At 40.6% G+C, this 16,331-nt stretch overlaps 1 protein-coding gene across 7 annotated transcripts in view; it reads left to right on the plus strand.

Annotated features, from left to right (window-relative positions):
• Positions 1–16,331, plus strand: part of RGS22 (regulator of G protein signaling 22) — a 116,887-nt gene that overhangs the window by 67,133 nt on the left and 33,423 nt on the right. For 6 of the 7 annotated variants that reach the window (XM_053930380.1, XM_053930381.1, XM_053930383.1 and 3 more), the window contains exons 15-16: positions 11,222–11,416; positions 16,020–16,112. In XM_053930380.1, coding sequence (XP_053786355.1) covers positions 11,222–11,416; positions 16,020–16,112 — 288 coding nt within the window. The remainder of the gene's footprint in view (positions 1–11,221; positions 11,417–16,019; positions 16,113–16,331) is intronic. The other variant, XM_053930384.1, reaches the window with a different exon arrangement.

Raw genomic sequence — 16,331 nt, forward strand, 5'->3', positions numbered from 1 at the left:
TCCCATCACCATTTACCCCCCTCTCCCCTCTTCCCCTTATACCCTCCTGCCTGCCCTCCAGCAGTCCCCGCTCCGTTGTCCATGATGAATCGGCTCCTGTGGGCTGTGCGCGCTGGTTCCAGCACACCTGTGCTTATGGTGGGGGAGGAAAGATAATGACGAGAGGACTCTCTCTCTCTGATCCTCTCCATTTTAAGTTTCTTCAATGTTCTAGCTGGAGACAACTGACCCTCCATCTTCCCACCCTTGGGAGACTGCTTGTGGACCCTTGCTTGCCCCTGCTGAAGCAGGCGCATCGCCTCTGCTGCAGAACGTCCAGGTCCCGCACAGTTTGTTTCCCGTGAACTATAAGAAGGAGCTTATGAAGAAGGCTTTGTCTATTTCAGTAGCCACAGGTGTCTTTCTTCTTCTGTCTTTTGAGTGTATGAAATAGTGCCGTGGGTTTCATGGGATGTGTCTTTTTCCAAGTGGGCCAGCTAGATCTTTGTTGATACCACCCTGTCAGTCCATCTAGCAGGACCCTAATGCCATCTCCCAATAAGTAAAGTACATAGCAACAGCGGACAACTTTATATCCCCTATACTCTTGATGGGCGTCTTGGCAGTTTGCTAGGAGAATGTGAAAGATACCTATTTTTGTGTGGCCTTACTAGTTACATGATTTGAATTCCTTCTTTCACCATTGCAGTGGATTTGAAGAAAAATGAACTTGGTAGTGACACCAAATGCTGACGTGTGAATAGTTTCTCATCTCTGGAATGCTTTAATAAGTTATATTGTAAACCCGCTTTTTAAATGTCCCCAATTTTAATTGACATGGTGATATACTCTGTTCAGTGTCTCATAAACTAGTATTCGGATCTCACAGCATATAGATTTTGACACATCTTGTCCCTCCTGTGCTGAGGGACTCATTTGAAGTCATACGGTTGGGAGTTGAAGCTTCACATCTCTCTCTGACTTCCAGTTCTGGCCTGGTGGTGACAGCAGAACATCACGCAATCAGTGTTACCAGGCAGTCACAGAAAGATGCATCCACATGATTTTTAAAACAACTACATCAAAACGAAGTATGTGAAACTGTTCCATTAGCATAACGAACAGCTGAAATGTAACATAACAGATCAACACATGCGCTACAACATTTGGTGTTATTCTTGACTCTGCCTTTTAAGTCCACACAGAAATCGTTCTTGTTTTCGTTGGACCACAGAGGAGTGTCAAGCTGCAGCTCATCAGATGGCCCCTACTTGCGGAAAGGATGCTTTCCCAGAGACGGTGCTCGCCTTTGGCCCAGCGAGAACGCTGCCCAGGGCCTCTACAGCACTATCACTGGGGTTGAACCCCGTAGCTGTCCCTGTTTAATCTTTGGTTCAGAGAGAAATCCAAATAGGACAGACAGTTGTGGAAAATATTTTATTGGTGTTTTTTGCTTTTGACATTGTTAAAAACAAGAATGCATTCAATAAACCCACAGTTCTCCTGTCTCAGGTAGGTCTATCTAGGCTTTATGATTCAATAAGGAAACAGTAACACCCTCCAGGGTCTATGAGGATGAATACAATGTGGGAAAACTAAGCCTGGAATGAATTATGATACATTTGAGAGGAGACTAGGACTCACTTCCATCAAAGAATATGCTCATTAACATACACTTTCAAAATGACTTGGAACACTATTAAGTGGAAATGCTGAATCCTGCCTGACAAGTATTTTAGGGTTGGAAAACATATAAAGTGCAGTGGAGATGTCTCGTTTTAATTTGAGCCGTCTCCTGTTTGGTGCAATGCAGTGCACTGGCTCTGCTTAATGAAGCATCTGAAGAGCAGCCTTCCAGTGGCGAGATGGGATGCTGCCGATTCACGAATTGCTTCCTAAAGCCGATTAGATCTTCAAAATAAAAATAAAATAAAAAAAAATTAAAAGTAGAGCATCTGAGATTTCCTTGAAGAGGCAAACATCAAAACATTTTTGTGTTTTTCTTATTATTTGGGTGGGGGTGCTTTATTTCTCCATTTTAGTTTCCGATTCAATTCTTCTGGTGTCCATGGTATCCATCCTACATCTTTTTCTCTTGATGGTCTTGTTAACTATCATATGGTTTTTGAGAGCTTAGCTAAACAAAAAATTCAGCTCTCAGGATTTTATGACTGTGAGAGATTTATTTTTTATTTTATTTTATTTTTTTTATGGAGAGACATTGCTTTTTTTCCGTCCCGATCTGATACAGTCGCCAAGAGAGTGAGTCACAGGCACAGGTGTAGAGCGGGCTGGGCGAGCTGCCCGCGGTGCATTTCCTGATTACATAACCTTTGAGTGTCTCCAGGAGAGATGGGGTTTCGAGCTGCGCTGTGTGCAGTGCCAGGCAGGCTGATCGCAGACAGGCATTGCTTGTATCCCTTCTCAGAAACTTTCCTGCCGGGTTGTTAAAGCATCATAGGTTAATGTTGAAATTGGAATCATGTCCACCACAGCTGTGCGTGAGTGAATCTCTGCTTTAATGTGAATCAGAGTAGCTGACTGGAATATGAAGGGAGCATTTTCTTTTCCAACATTAGCTACATTGTTATGTGCTCAGTGGCTAGAAAGGAAGAACTGGGTGGCCAATAAAAAAAGCAAATGACCCAGAATACTGAAATATTGCTCCTAACCCCTAGTTAGATGGTTTTATTTACTTATGTAGCATAATCTTTATAGTTCATCTAAGTCAGTTTATATCAATTGAAAAATAATTTTCATCTTTTAAAAAAATTTTTATTGTTGTTCAAGTACAGTCGCCTCCCATTTCTCGCCACCACTCTCCCTCGCCTGACCCACCCCCACCTCCCGCCCTCAGTCCTTCCCCACTTTTGGCTTTGTCCGTGGGTCCTTTGTACATGTTCCTTGACGACCCTTCCCCCTCTGACCCCTGTAATTTTTATCAGTTTTATAAAAAATGTAAAAATATTGTTTAGCTTTTAATTTTGTTTGTATATATGATTATATTCCTTGTGTTTGTTATTTACGAGTTGCCGCTTAGTCATTAACAGACTGTCCCTGGATTATTAGAAATGCACATGAGAAGACATTTACAGATTTTAATGGCACAGTTCATTAGTGTGTGGCCTAATAAAAGATCGACAGTCAAATTCAATGTTCTCCCCCTGACCCCTTAAAGACCCCTGGGAGGGGAGGAAGAGCAACAGCAAATGTGCATAGTGTGGGTGTGGGAGGCCAGGAGGAGGGAAACCTTTGCAGCCCGTCTAGGATGCTCCCTGTTCTGTGATCCCATCCTAGAGCTGGTAAGGAGTCGGGGAAGCGAAGGAGTATATTGTTCTTAAGGGTTGTAGTGGTTGTCATCGTAGGGGTTGATAGTGAGCAAAGAGAAATTACTTGGGTGATAATGAACAATGTTCTAATAAGCTGGCTATGAGGAAGAGACACATGCAGCGAGCAGGGCTCAGGAATACCTACCTACATTTATGTGCAATCCGAAAGGGGAATATCAAAATATTTTAAATTTTGTATTAAGATTTTCATTCAGTGCAAGTATTCTTAACAAGGAAGTCTGTGAAGCTTCAATCCAAGTTCTAAAGAAATATTTCTGGTTGGGGATGTTGGCTTTTAACATCTACTCAGTTCATATGATTGCAATTAGACAAATGTATTGAAGTAAGCATCTTAGCAAGGAATATCCTCTGCTTTTCTCTCCTTTGTTTTCAGCTTTAAATATATGTCCAGCTTTTCAGGGAGTTGTGTTTTAGAGAAACTTCATAATTTTATCTAACTGGTAGCAGTTAAATATAGGGAGAACATGTAATTTGTAATCGAAACCGGAACTCTTTTGAGTGACAAGGTAACGATGAATAATTATGCCAGAACAGTAGTCTTAAACTGGACTGGGGACATATGGCTTCCCTAATTATAGCTCCTTGAGACTATGGGACATGCAGCTAAATAGTATGCTTGGACCACAATGGCTTCATGAACAGAGAGTGAGGTCAGGAAGGAAGGGAGTAGACAGTGCCTTGTCAGAAGACTGAGTTTTATGATGTTTCTCATTGGGGGGAACTGCTGCTGCTTATTTCCTCCTCGTGTTTTTATGCTTGTTCTTGTCAATTTTCCTTAGTTTCATTGTAGAGATTAAATTCATAGGATTTGCATTGGAGGAAGAAGGAGAAGAAAATAGGGAAGTAAAAGAATGTACTACGAATGGTATGTTATTAATGAACACTGGAAACACAGGAAGAAGGAAAAGGCTTGGAAAACTAGGAGATACCAATCATTATATTACTGAGTCACTGAGTTTGAGGGCCCATGGGCTATATCTATGAGGAGTAACAGGTAGGCAGCTAGGTCTTGAGTTCAGGAAAGAAATCGAGTCTAAAGCTACATACATATATTTGGATTTCTTCCACACATGGTTGACTGTTAAGTCTCTGAGAATGGATGAAGTCTTTCATTCATTCTAAATTTGGCATTATGCTACGTGCTAGGGGATCATTAGTAAACTAATTATAGGACTAAACAAAGTAGATCCAATCTGTTTCCATGGAGCTGTGGTCCAGTGGGACCCCCTGGACTGTCTGAGAACGATACGTAAGTCAGATTTCAGGGGTCAAGAAAGACTGAGTTCTTTAGGATGAGTAGCAGCTTAACAAAAAGTGGAAGCGAGGTTAAGGGCGGAGTACATAGAATGCAGAGTGTGGAAGTCCTGTAAGAGACTGCCCGGCACGTGTGAGAAACTGGAAGAATGTGAACTGAGGGAAAATATGGTTGAACAGAGAACTTTAATGAATACCTTAAGGGAGAAATAAAGAGAAAAGAGTCAGCAAAGGAGCCTAAGAATGGAAATAGGCAGAGAGTCAGGAGAAAGTGTGGAAGGCAGAGGAGAGAAAGCAAAGAAGAAGGGTTTACCCAGCACTGTTGAAGCTGTGTAAGGAATCAAATAGGGTGGAGATTAAGGACAGGAGCTTTTGAATTGGTGATTATGTGGTTTTTCATGATCTTAGAGATCAGTTTCATTGATGAAAACCAGATTGCAATAGATTGAGGAGTGAGTATAAAGATTTGTAGAGAAGGGAAAGCGAGAAGTAGGGGTGGTAGTTTGCAGACCAAATGGTCAGGGAAAACATTTTAGGATGGGAGAGACACTTCACTTGAATGTCTTAATAACACAAGGAAGGGGATGGAATCAATGGGCAGGTAGATTAAGGCAACGAGCACTAAGGAAATAATTGATGTTGCAAGGTTCTGGAGGACTGGAGGCAAGAGCACACGTGACTGATTTAGCCTTGGCAAGGAGTTTTCCTTGGGAACATCAGAGAAAGACAAATATTTAGAAGAAAGCTCTAGAGAGGAAAGTTGAGGGCATTTATACCAGTGGCTTTTCCCCATTAAGTGGAATGCAAAGTCTACTGAAAATGAAGAAATATATGGGTACATCTGTGGGCTTTAAGGAGGGTGGCAAAGTTTACAAATGGGGAAATGGAGTTGATAAGAAACAAGCAAAAACTTACCAAGCTTTGCCATCACAGCTGAGGTGTGTTTTAAAGTCTGTTTATAATGAGCCAGTTATACTTTTCACAGGGAGCTTGAGGATGGAGTTGGAAACATGAATGAATGATTAGGCTGGCCCAGAATCGGACCTTGACGAGGCAGAAGATCAAGGTGGGAGAAATTAGGGATATTTGCAGGAGCTGGTTGAAGTGACGGACAGTCTTAAGCCCCAGGCATGTAAGGAAATAAGCCAGACAGAGTGGTGCCTGATTTATTTAGAGCACAGGTAGAAGCCACAGATTGCGCAGAAGGTAGAAAAAGCTTGGTGAGTTATATATAAGGATGAATAGTAAGGGTCAGAGAGAGGAAGTTGGGCTCCTAATACAGTAAGTGGTGAAGTCAGTGAAGCTCATTCTGATGAAAGTCATACCGCGAAGTTCAGAAGGTAAAAGCCCAAGCCAATCGAATACAATGATGTAAAGAGATCTGGCTTTAACACGGCATCATGAAATACCCACCATGGTATAGTGGCCGACTATGTACATAGCACCTGGAGCCTTTTGCACAGGACTGTGGTAGCAGTAGATTTTAAAGGTAAGACGTGCGTGAAGGCAGGACTGGGAGCGGAAGGGGAGGGAATAGATGTGGGTGCCCAGCAGCCGCTGACCTACCACTGTTATTCTAGTCACCACCCCAGCTTCCTTCGTACATCCCACTCTCATCCTGATTTCTGCCGAAAGAGTTTGATGTGTGGCACGTCAAGCCGTTTTAAACTGCAGCTTTAAATGCAGCTGACCCAATGACAAAGCAATTGCCTATTTTTGTCATTAGAGGCTTTTCCTACCCTAACATAGCCAACTACTGATTTTTAACCTAAGAGACTTAGGGAGTCAAATCTACTTTCCTTTGAGGTAAATTTGAAATTATTGAGATGAATTTTGGGGACATTGTGTAATTTGATCATTGCAGTCTTCAGTTTCTTAATTTACCTTAGAATGGCATTATTTTAATTACTTCACGTTAAAAACTTCCAACTTAGAAAATGTTTAAGAATAGATTTGGGTCTGACACAATCCTAGCTTGTTAGACGAGTTAGATTTATAAGTCATTCTTTTAAATAACTCCCAAGGTTAGAAAATGTGTGTGTGTGTGTGTGTGTGTGTAGCAAATTTCATTTTAAATATTTTGTAATCATTTGGTAAGACTATGTATGGTTCACTTTGGAGTATTCAGCCCAGCAGAACACGTACCTGTGTTTTAGGAGGCTAAGTTTCTAGGCTGCAGATTGCCAAGTTAAAGAGGACACCTCGAATGGCTCTTGAATACATCCTTCTCTCGTACTTTGCAACACTTAGGAAGAAAGAAATGTTCTCTGCTGCTACTCAAGACATCTTTTCATCACTTCAGAAATCTGCAGTTTGCTACATCTTTTAATTTCTCCTCTCTTAAAGTTCATTAATGTTATCTAAAGGTCTTTTAAGTTCTGTTTTACTTTCCTAGAAATTTTTATTACACAACCCATGCAATTTTTCCCTACATTTCCTATTTTATCATCTTGACGCTGTTTCAGCATCCACGCTAATAGCCCTTATAACATATATGTTACAGTATTCCTTTTGTTGTTTGATTGATTTTAGAGAGAGAAGAAAGGGGAGAGAGAAATCTTTGATTTGTTGTGTTGCTCCACTTATTTATGCATTCATTGGTTGATTCTAGTATGTGCCCTGACCCACAACCTTGGTGTATTGGGACGATGCTCTAACCAAGTAAGAGCTACCCAGCCAGGGCCGAGTGTTTCTTAACTTACTCAATTCCAATGTTGTTGTTGTTTTAAATCTTCATTTATCCTGAGTTAGCTATGGGATGGCCACATGTTGGAATCCATCATACACTGGAGCCACTTCAGCTTTGAATTCTAAACTTTGATATTCCTCTTTCAGATCATAATTAGGCCACTCATCTCCCAATTTAGTAAATCCTTATTGAGCGCCTACATATACTGAAGTTTATGGTACTCCCATAAGGGAGTACTATATAAAAAAGTTGATCCTACTTTTTCTAAGTTACCGTAAATGTCCTCTTCCTTTATCCTTCCCTTGAGCTTTTGGTGCTTCCCCTACACGTGATTGTGTTACTGCCCTGATTCTGACCTCATTTGCTTTCCTACCTAGAAAGGGTCACTTTAACCTGCACCTTCAATTCTGACTTCTTTCTTAGGCTCTTTTACTATTGCCTCTGACTTTATTCATTATTATTATATTTTACAATCAATATTTATTATTTATCTACATATTTGTGCTTTCTTTTATTCTATTTTCCACCTTCTTTTGTTTAGGGCTTTGCTTTAATTAATTAATTTAGTTAGTGCAGGTCTGCTGGTGATGAATTCTCTGGGGTTTTTGTTGTTGTCGTTGTTGATTTCTGACATCTTCATTTAATTTTTCTTTTGGAAGGGTATTTCTAGTATGTTTCATTGATTATGCTACTACAATTGTCCCATTCTTTTTCTCCCCTTTATTTCCCTCTGTCCTGTACCCTCCTTCCCTCCAGTATTACCCCCCCACCCCTGCCTTAGCTCATGTCCATGGGTTGTGCATCTAAGTTCTTTGGCTTCTCCATTTCCTATACTATTCTTAACCTCCCCCTGTCTATTTTGTACCTACCACTTATGCTTCTTAATCCCTGCACCTTTTCCCCCATTCTTCCCTTTCCCCTCCCCACTGGTAGCCCTCCAAATGGTCTCCATTTCTGTGATTCTGTTTGCTTAGGTTGTTTTTGTTTTTTAGGTTCAGTTGTGGATAGTTGTGAGTTTGTTGTCATTTTACTATTCATAGTTTTGATGATCTTCTTTTTCTAAGTCCCTTTAACATTTCATATAATAAGGGCTTGGTGGTGATGAACTCCTTTAACTTGACCTTATCTGGGAAGCACTTTATCTGCCCTTTAATTCTAAATGATAGCTTTGCTGGACGGAGTAATCTTGGATGTAGGTCCTTGCCTTTCATAACTTCGAATATTTTTTGTTAGTTATATAATTACAAGTTAACAGTTATTTTCTCATGGCACTTTAAAAATGTAAGGCTAGAGTCTATACCTGGTCTACCCCTGTTCTTAGGGTATTTTGAGAGCCTACAGTGTTTATAGGGGCTTCCCCACTGGCAGGTCCTGAACTATAATAATCTTTATCCCCTCAGCAGTGAGAAACTTCCAAAACCTCCACTTGTAGGTAATTATAAGAACTTTGGCTGTTACTAAGTGTGAGATGGGAGTCACTGGAGAGTTTGAGCAGAGGGGTGATATGCACAGCGGTGTCTCTGTTTGCTGCGGTAAGACTATGAGAAAGCAAAGAGGAACCTGGCAAGACCAGTTAAGAGGCTACTGCAAAAAAGCAGGTAAGAGATGAAGTTGGCATATAATTTCTCATTTGACTATTGAAACGATTTTCTAGCAGCCTCAAATCTTGATCTACTCAAACCATTTCACCCTGCTGATGTCATAGTGATTTTTTCTTTTTTTAGTCCTCATCTGAGGATATATTTCAGAGAGGAAGGGAGGGAAGGAGGGAGTGAAGGAGGAAGAGAGAAAGAGAGTGAGAGTGAGAGAGAGACTGGGGGCGAGAGAGAGGAGAAACATCAATGTGGGAAACACTGATGGGCCGCCTCCCATATGCGCCCCAGTGAGAGCTCGAACCACAGCCTACGTATGTGCTTTGGCCAGGAATTGGACCCGCAACCCTTCAGTGTATGAGACAGCACTCCAACTAACTGAGCCACCCAGCCAGGATCACAGTGATTTATTCCTAAAATTCATATCCCATGATGTCACTCCTCAGAGTTATATATCTTTAGATAGAAATTCAAATTCCTTAGCAAAGAATAAAAGATCATATCCATGCTCTGGTACCTGCCTCCCCTTGGAGCATCCTCTTTTATTCAAACTCCCTCCTTTAGCCAGTGTTACCTACTTGAGGCCTCAAATCTCCCCACAGGTTACAAAACTCCGATAGGTCCTCATGCCGTGGCCTGTTTTCCTCCTTCTCGAACCATCTTTCTCAACAGCTCCTGTCTCTTGTCTGATTGACTCCAACTCATCTTTAAAGACTCAGCTTTAGGATTAAGACTAAGAGAAGCTTATCTTCTCTTGGGTTTCTGAACCTTTTCCTTCCCCATTTCCGGACATAAATGAGTCTTTTCTGTGGATTCAGTACAACTCAGTAAACACTAATGGCATCTATTCTCTACTGAGAACAGTGTTAGGAGTTGGAGAATCACAGATGAATAAGCTGAAGTATTTGCCCTCAAAGACTTTTGTTCCAGAAGGGAAGGCACATAGAGACATAATTGCATTATAGTGTGATGGACATAACAGTTGAGAAGTATTACCTTGAGAGGAGGGTGTGAATGAAGGGTTCTTAGAGGGGAAGAATCCATGTTGATTTTAAAGAATAAGTTCGAGTGCAGCAGGCAGACAAGGTGCTGGGATGGAGTAGGGTGAATGTCCCAGGCTGAAGGAACAACGTGCAATGGCATGGAACGGCAAAAGAGTAAGTTTAGGAAATTACGAAAAATTGATATTTGAGTTAAAATTTAGAAGGTGACTACTGGGAGGTGAGCTTGAAAAGCTTCGACAGACAATCACCAAAGATCTTATTTGCGATGCACTCCATTGTGGCACTTTTCCTACTGTGTTGTAACTGCTGGTTTTCGTCCCCGTGTCTCCACCAAAGGGCTCGCTCCTTCAGGGCAGGCGGTACATCTTACTCATTAGTCTTTGCATACATAGCACCTACCCAAGTGTCTAGGATGTAGTGGGTACTCATGAAAGCTTATGTTATTAATGGGACCCTTTAAAACTCTTACAAGATTATTTTACACAAGACTATTATTTGGTATTTGATACCTGTCTGTCTGTCTATCTATCTATCTATCTCACCTGGGTTGAGTCTGGACAGTATCAGCTCCAAAGTCTAAGTATAAAAATAAAATTGAAGTAAAATACAACTAGGGATTCTTAGCAAAACTACAGGGCATGACATATCCACTGTCTAACTTTTAAAAAGTAAAATGTTATTAAAATTCTTCTAAGATTTAAATAGCTGCTATTGAGAAACAAGATTAAACAGACATTTTTACAGCTTTGCCTACGAAGCCGGGTGCTCTGTATATATCTTTACATTCACTCTGAGTTCTTTCTTGTCTCTCTTCCGCAGCAATTGACACCAGATGGAGACATTTTTACAGCAGAAAGTCTTAAGAACTCGCACCTCAGTTGGGTGGGACAGGCAGTCTTCTGAGTCTCTAGACTAGAAGACTGATAGCCAGCTTTTCAGCCCCACTGTATTCTTGCCTCTTGCTTTCAAAAGAGCATTTTGAATCCCTAGGGAAAGTAGCACATACAGTTAGAGCTGCCATGAACATAAGGAAAACAGGAAACGTATAACTTGAAACCAACCATAATAATCCATAGCAGTAACCTGAAAAAAAATCGCAATATCTAAAATCACTTGGGCAAGACCCACTGGCTAGTTGACTAATGACAGATGAAGAAATAGGAAAAGAAAATGAAAAGGAAAGTCTTTTGAATAAGCACACTGCTTTGTCTTAAGTAGTTTTACATATCTTTTAAAAAAGTCACTTGAGCTTGTTTGCCTTTTCTTACCTTTTAAAAAATGCCTTTGCCAAAGAATCTGCTAAGCATTACGGTTTCTCCCAACACCCTCTCCCTTTCTTCCCTTCTCCCTCAGTATCTTTTTGCCACATATGTTGCTCCTTCGGCCACTCTTGACATTGGACTCCAACAGGAAAAGAAAAGAGAAATTTATATGAAGATACAGCCACCATTTGAAGACCTTTTTGACACGGCAGAAGAATATATTCTCCTCCTCCTACTCGAGCCCTGGACAATGATGGTGAAATCAGACCAAGTCACTTACAGACAGGTACTGTGGCTCCGAGGACTGTGCATGAGCCACTGAGTTTTCTGTAAAACTGATGATAAGCACCATTGTTAACATACAAGAAAAAAAAACTGAAAAAGGTCTCTTATGGGCCAGGAATTCAGTTTCTCTACTGCCTCCTAACCAAAGACTTAAATTGGTGTCACTTTCAGTTCTTTGTACAAATATCTTAACAGAGATGAATCTGACTTTTGGTTTCCTGTGAACCAACAAAATAGGCCGTGATTATATACTGGCTTTGTCCCTGCTTGCCGTTTTTCAGCAGCGGCCTTAATTTTGATTAATGGACAAAGCCCGTTTGATTTTAGGCTGGATGAGTTACAGTAAATATTATACCCGTGGAAAATATAAACGTTTCCCATGCATTGTGGAAAGCATGTTCCCTGCCTGCAGTGCAGCCGTGTGAAAGCGCCCCCAGATCGCTTGATTGGATGAAAGGTTCGGCAGGTCTTTTTTCATTCCAGAAGAGGTCATAGTAAGCCTCAGTGCTTGAATATTTTCACTCTTCTTATGGACGGGTGGAGGAAATTTCTTTAAATATTTATTTTGAATCACAAATTAAAACCATCCGTGGGTATTTTTTATATTAAGTTAATGCACGTGCCCTGTTCATGAGGTCATTTCAGGTGGGACTCTGCTATCTTTGTGTTGCTCGTTTTGCTCACGTCTCCCCAGCAACTCCTTAGCCACGTCCTCTGCCAGGAAGGATAGGTTAGGTAGTTAAGATAAAATCAATACCAAAACACCTTGGATAGAGTTACCTGATTGGATTGTGACTAAAACAATCCTCATGGCTTACTCAATTCAATGACCAAAAAATTAATTTTTCTTTCTGATTTCTTTTTGTTCTGAAAAATTAGCATTGTAACTTTTATATGACAAAAATATATAATTACACTAGGAAAGTTAGGCTATCATATGAAAGTTTTTAAAATCTCTCTACCTGATTTTTAATGTTTTATTGATTATGCTATTACAGCTGTCCTAATTTTTCCCCTTGTGCCCCCTCCACCCAGTAGCCCCCCATTCCCTCCAGCAATCTCCCCCTTAGTTCATGTCCATTGGTCGTGCATATAAGTTCTTTGGCTACTCCATTTCCTATACTGTTCTTAACCTCCCCATCTATTCTCTACCTACCAATTTGTACTTCTTAATCCCTGTACCTCTTCCCCCGCCCTCCCCCTTCCCTCTTCCGACTGATAACCCTCCAAATGATCTCTGCATGTATGATTCTGTTTCTGCTTGTTTGTTTAATTTGTTTTTTTTAGATGCAGTTGTTGATAGTTGTGAATTTATTGCCATTTTAATGTTCATAGTTTTGATCTTCTTTTTCTTAAATAAGTCCCTTTAACATTTCATATAATAATGGCTTGGTGATGATGAACTCATTTAACTTTACCTTGTCTGAGAAGTACCTTATCTGCCCTTCAATTCTAAATGATAGCTTTGCTGGATAAAGTAATCTAGGTTGTAGGTCCTTGCTTTTCATCACTTTGAATACTTCTTGCCAGTTCCTTTTAGCCTGCAAAGCTTCATTTTAGAAATCAGCTGACATTCATATGGGAACTCTTTTGCAGGTAACTGTCTACTTTTCTCTTGCTGCTTTTAAGATTCTCTCTTTTTCTTTAACCTTTGGCATTTTAATGATATGTCTTGGTGTTGTATTCTTTGGTTCCATCTTGTTTTGGGACTCTGTACTTCCTGGACTTGTTTGTCTATTTCCTTCACCAAATTAAGGGAGTTTCTTTCATTATTTTTTCAAATAATTCTCAATTTCTTGCTTTTCTCTTCTCCTTCTGGCACACCTGTGATTTGAATGTTGGTATGCTTGAAGTTGTCCCAGAGGCTTCTTAGCCTCACCTATTTTTTTTTTAATTCTTTTTTCTTCTTGCTGTTCTGCCTGAATGTTCTTTCTTCCTTATGTTCCAAATCATTGATTTGATTCAGCTTCTTTCACTCCACTGTCGGTTCCCTGTAAATTTTTCTTTATTTCACTTAGGGTAACCTTCATTTCTCCCTGGGTCTCTTTTTATTCTGTTGAAGTAGCCAGTGAGTTCCCTGAGCATCGTGTTGAGCATAACTAGTGTTTTGAACTCTGCATCTGATAGACTGTTTGTCTCCGTTTTGTTTAGTTCTTTTCTTGGAATTTTGTTCTATTCTTTCATTTGGGTCGTATTTCTTTGTCTCCTTATTGTGGCAGCCTCCCTATGTTTGTTTCTATGTTTAGTAGAGCTGCTTTGACTCCCTGTCTTAGTAGTGTGGCCTAATGTAGAAAAGTGCAGGTAGGTTGGATGGGGCAGAGCCTTAGGTAATCACCAGGGCAGGGCAAACCATGTGAACTAAGTTGATGAAGTCTCTGACATGGTGTTGCTGCTCTGTGGCTGTATGTGTGGGGGTGCTCAGAAAGGGACAGAGCTGCTACCTGGCCTCTGGAGTCTTGTCTGGGAGGAAGTTGTTCCCTGGTACTCGCCCTGATGCCAGACACTTCAGTTTCTCCCTGTATGCAGCTGGTGCCCTTCCAGCTACTGCCCTGGTGCTGGAGCTCAGAGGGAGTGAGTCTACATAAGCCCTAAGTCCATTGTGAGCCCTTTAAGAGGAGATTCCTGAGAATCCCACAGTTTCCTCTGCTGCCCCAACCTACGCTGTTTTTTACAGCCGGAGTTATAGGGACTTATCTTCCCAGCACTGGAACCCTGATCTGGGTGGTCTGGTATGAGGCTGGGATGCCTCAGTTCTGAGATATCCTTCCTGAACTTTTATCCACCACACCTGGCTGTGGGACCACTTGTTCCACATCTCTGTGCCTCCCTATGCGTCTCCACATCTCCACATCTCCGCACTTCCTATCTGTCTGGATGAATGTGACTTCTTTAATTCCTTGGTTGTCAGACTTAGAGCTCATACAGCTCAATTTTCAGATGATTCTGGGTGATTGTTGTTTTGTAGCTTAGTTTAATTTTTGCTGTGGCTGTGTGAGGGGGCAAGCCATGTTTACTTATGCCTCCATCTTGACCACAAGTCTCTACTTCTTATTTGAATGTAATGTATAGTCCAGAGGAAAATGGATCTGAGATATGGTCCTGGGATGATAAAGATTTAGAATTATAACCAAAGTCCCTAAACCAAAAGGTTTTGGCCTTAGTAATTATTCTTATAAAAATGCATGGGAAAAATCATACATTCTTTTTTAATAAGAGGAAGAATAACCCTCTCTTAATTTCTAGAAACATCCATAAATTCAGCCCAGAGACTTCTGTAAAAGTCCAGCCGACTGGATTACATAGACTCTTTCCCAAAAGGGATAACCAAGGAGGCTGCTCAAACTATCCAAACTGCTTTTTTCCCCGCAACAGAGAAATGGAGAATGACCTTGTTCTCCTGACTGTGTGAAGTAGTACAACACACACTCTGAAGGCTGCAACTGACCATGCAGTTTAATCAGATGATTAATTCTCTTCTCTCTTGCTACACCAATAAAACCTCTGCTCACTGACTAATCCCAATGGAGTCTGGTCACTTCATGTTCTTCTGGGAATTGCGTGGCCCCTGAATCAGTAGTGCCTGCCTTCGTGACTGTTACCCTGTTATAACAAACAGAAACTAGAAGTGTGACCCAACATGTTTCCAGTGTTTGTCAGTGCCCAAGGGTTTTCCAGAAAGAAGGAGGAGTTTTGGTGGCGCTGTATCATCCATTTTCAAACTTTTTCATCTCATGGCACACACAAACTACTAAAGCTCTGCAGCACATCAAAAAATATATTTTTAGCCAATTTACAAAAATAGGTATAATTTTGATTAATTTACAAAAAAAATAATAATAGTAATTACCTATACTTTTTGCTCCAAGTGATGTTTTATTTTATTTATTTATTTATTTTATTGATTTTAGAGAGAGAGAGCAAAACATCAATTTGTTGTTCCACTTATTTAGACATTCATTGGTTGATTCTTGTATGTGCCCTAACCGTGATCGAACCTGCAACTTTGGCATGTTGGGACAATGCTCTAACCAACTGAACTACTCTGCTCTTGGCTCTCAGCTTGGCTGGCTGAGAGCCAAGGCCACAAAGTGACTTTAAAAAAAGTCAAGTTGTACTTGTGCATAAAGATTGCTGGTACCAAGAATTAATCAATCAGACACAACCTTATCATACATCGTGACCTAGAAGATACAACTCTATTACACAGCGTACATATTTGTGATTCAAGACAGGGCATTCACAATGGACAGCCATTGCTGTGTTGGCTGTTGTCAATTTTTTATTTGACAATTTAAAGGAAAAGAGGTCTGTGCCCCTAAGTAGTTGGATATTGCACATTTTAAAAATTCTTGTGGCACACTTGTTAAAATACATACCTAGAAATGTAGGTATTTTTTTATTGTATACATTCAAAGTCTGACTTTGGTATAGCTGATATTTTTTACTATGTTGGTCTTCCTGCTTTAGCCTCCAAGCTAACTTACTTTAGTAGCAAGTGTATGGGTTTCTTAGCCCACTGATACTGGCAAATTGTGCATTCTTTCCCCACTTTCTCATAATGCACATTCTATTGATGTTACAAGTATTTTTTACTATTTTATTAGGTGAACTTGGTGGAAGAAACTCGACAGCTAGATTCCACATACTTTAGAAAACTACAGGCTTTGCATAAAGTGACACTTTCCAAGGAAACTGAGGTAAGACACCTCTCTACATAGAAAAATGAATTTATATCCTGGAGAGGTACTGCATATATTGGTGGGAGTGGGGGTAAGAGTAGTAAGGAGAGTTCCTTGGAGAGACCCCCAGGGTCCTAGAATGTGCACAAACCCACCCACCCAGGAATTAGTACCAGAAGGGCCCAAATTGCTTGTGGGTAGTGGAGGAAGTGACTGAAAGCTGGCTGAGAGCCAAGT

Source organism: Desmodus rotundus, chromosome 8 (genome assembly GCF_022682495.2).
Source record: "Desmodus rotundus isolate HL8 chromosome 8, HLdesRot8A.1, whole genome shotgun sequence".
Classification (NCBI taxonomy): domain Eukaryota; kingdom Metazoa; phylum Chordata; class Mammalia; order Chiroptera; family Phyllostomidae; genus Desmodus; species Desmodus rotundus.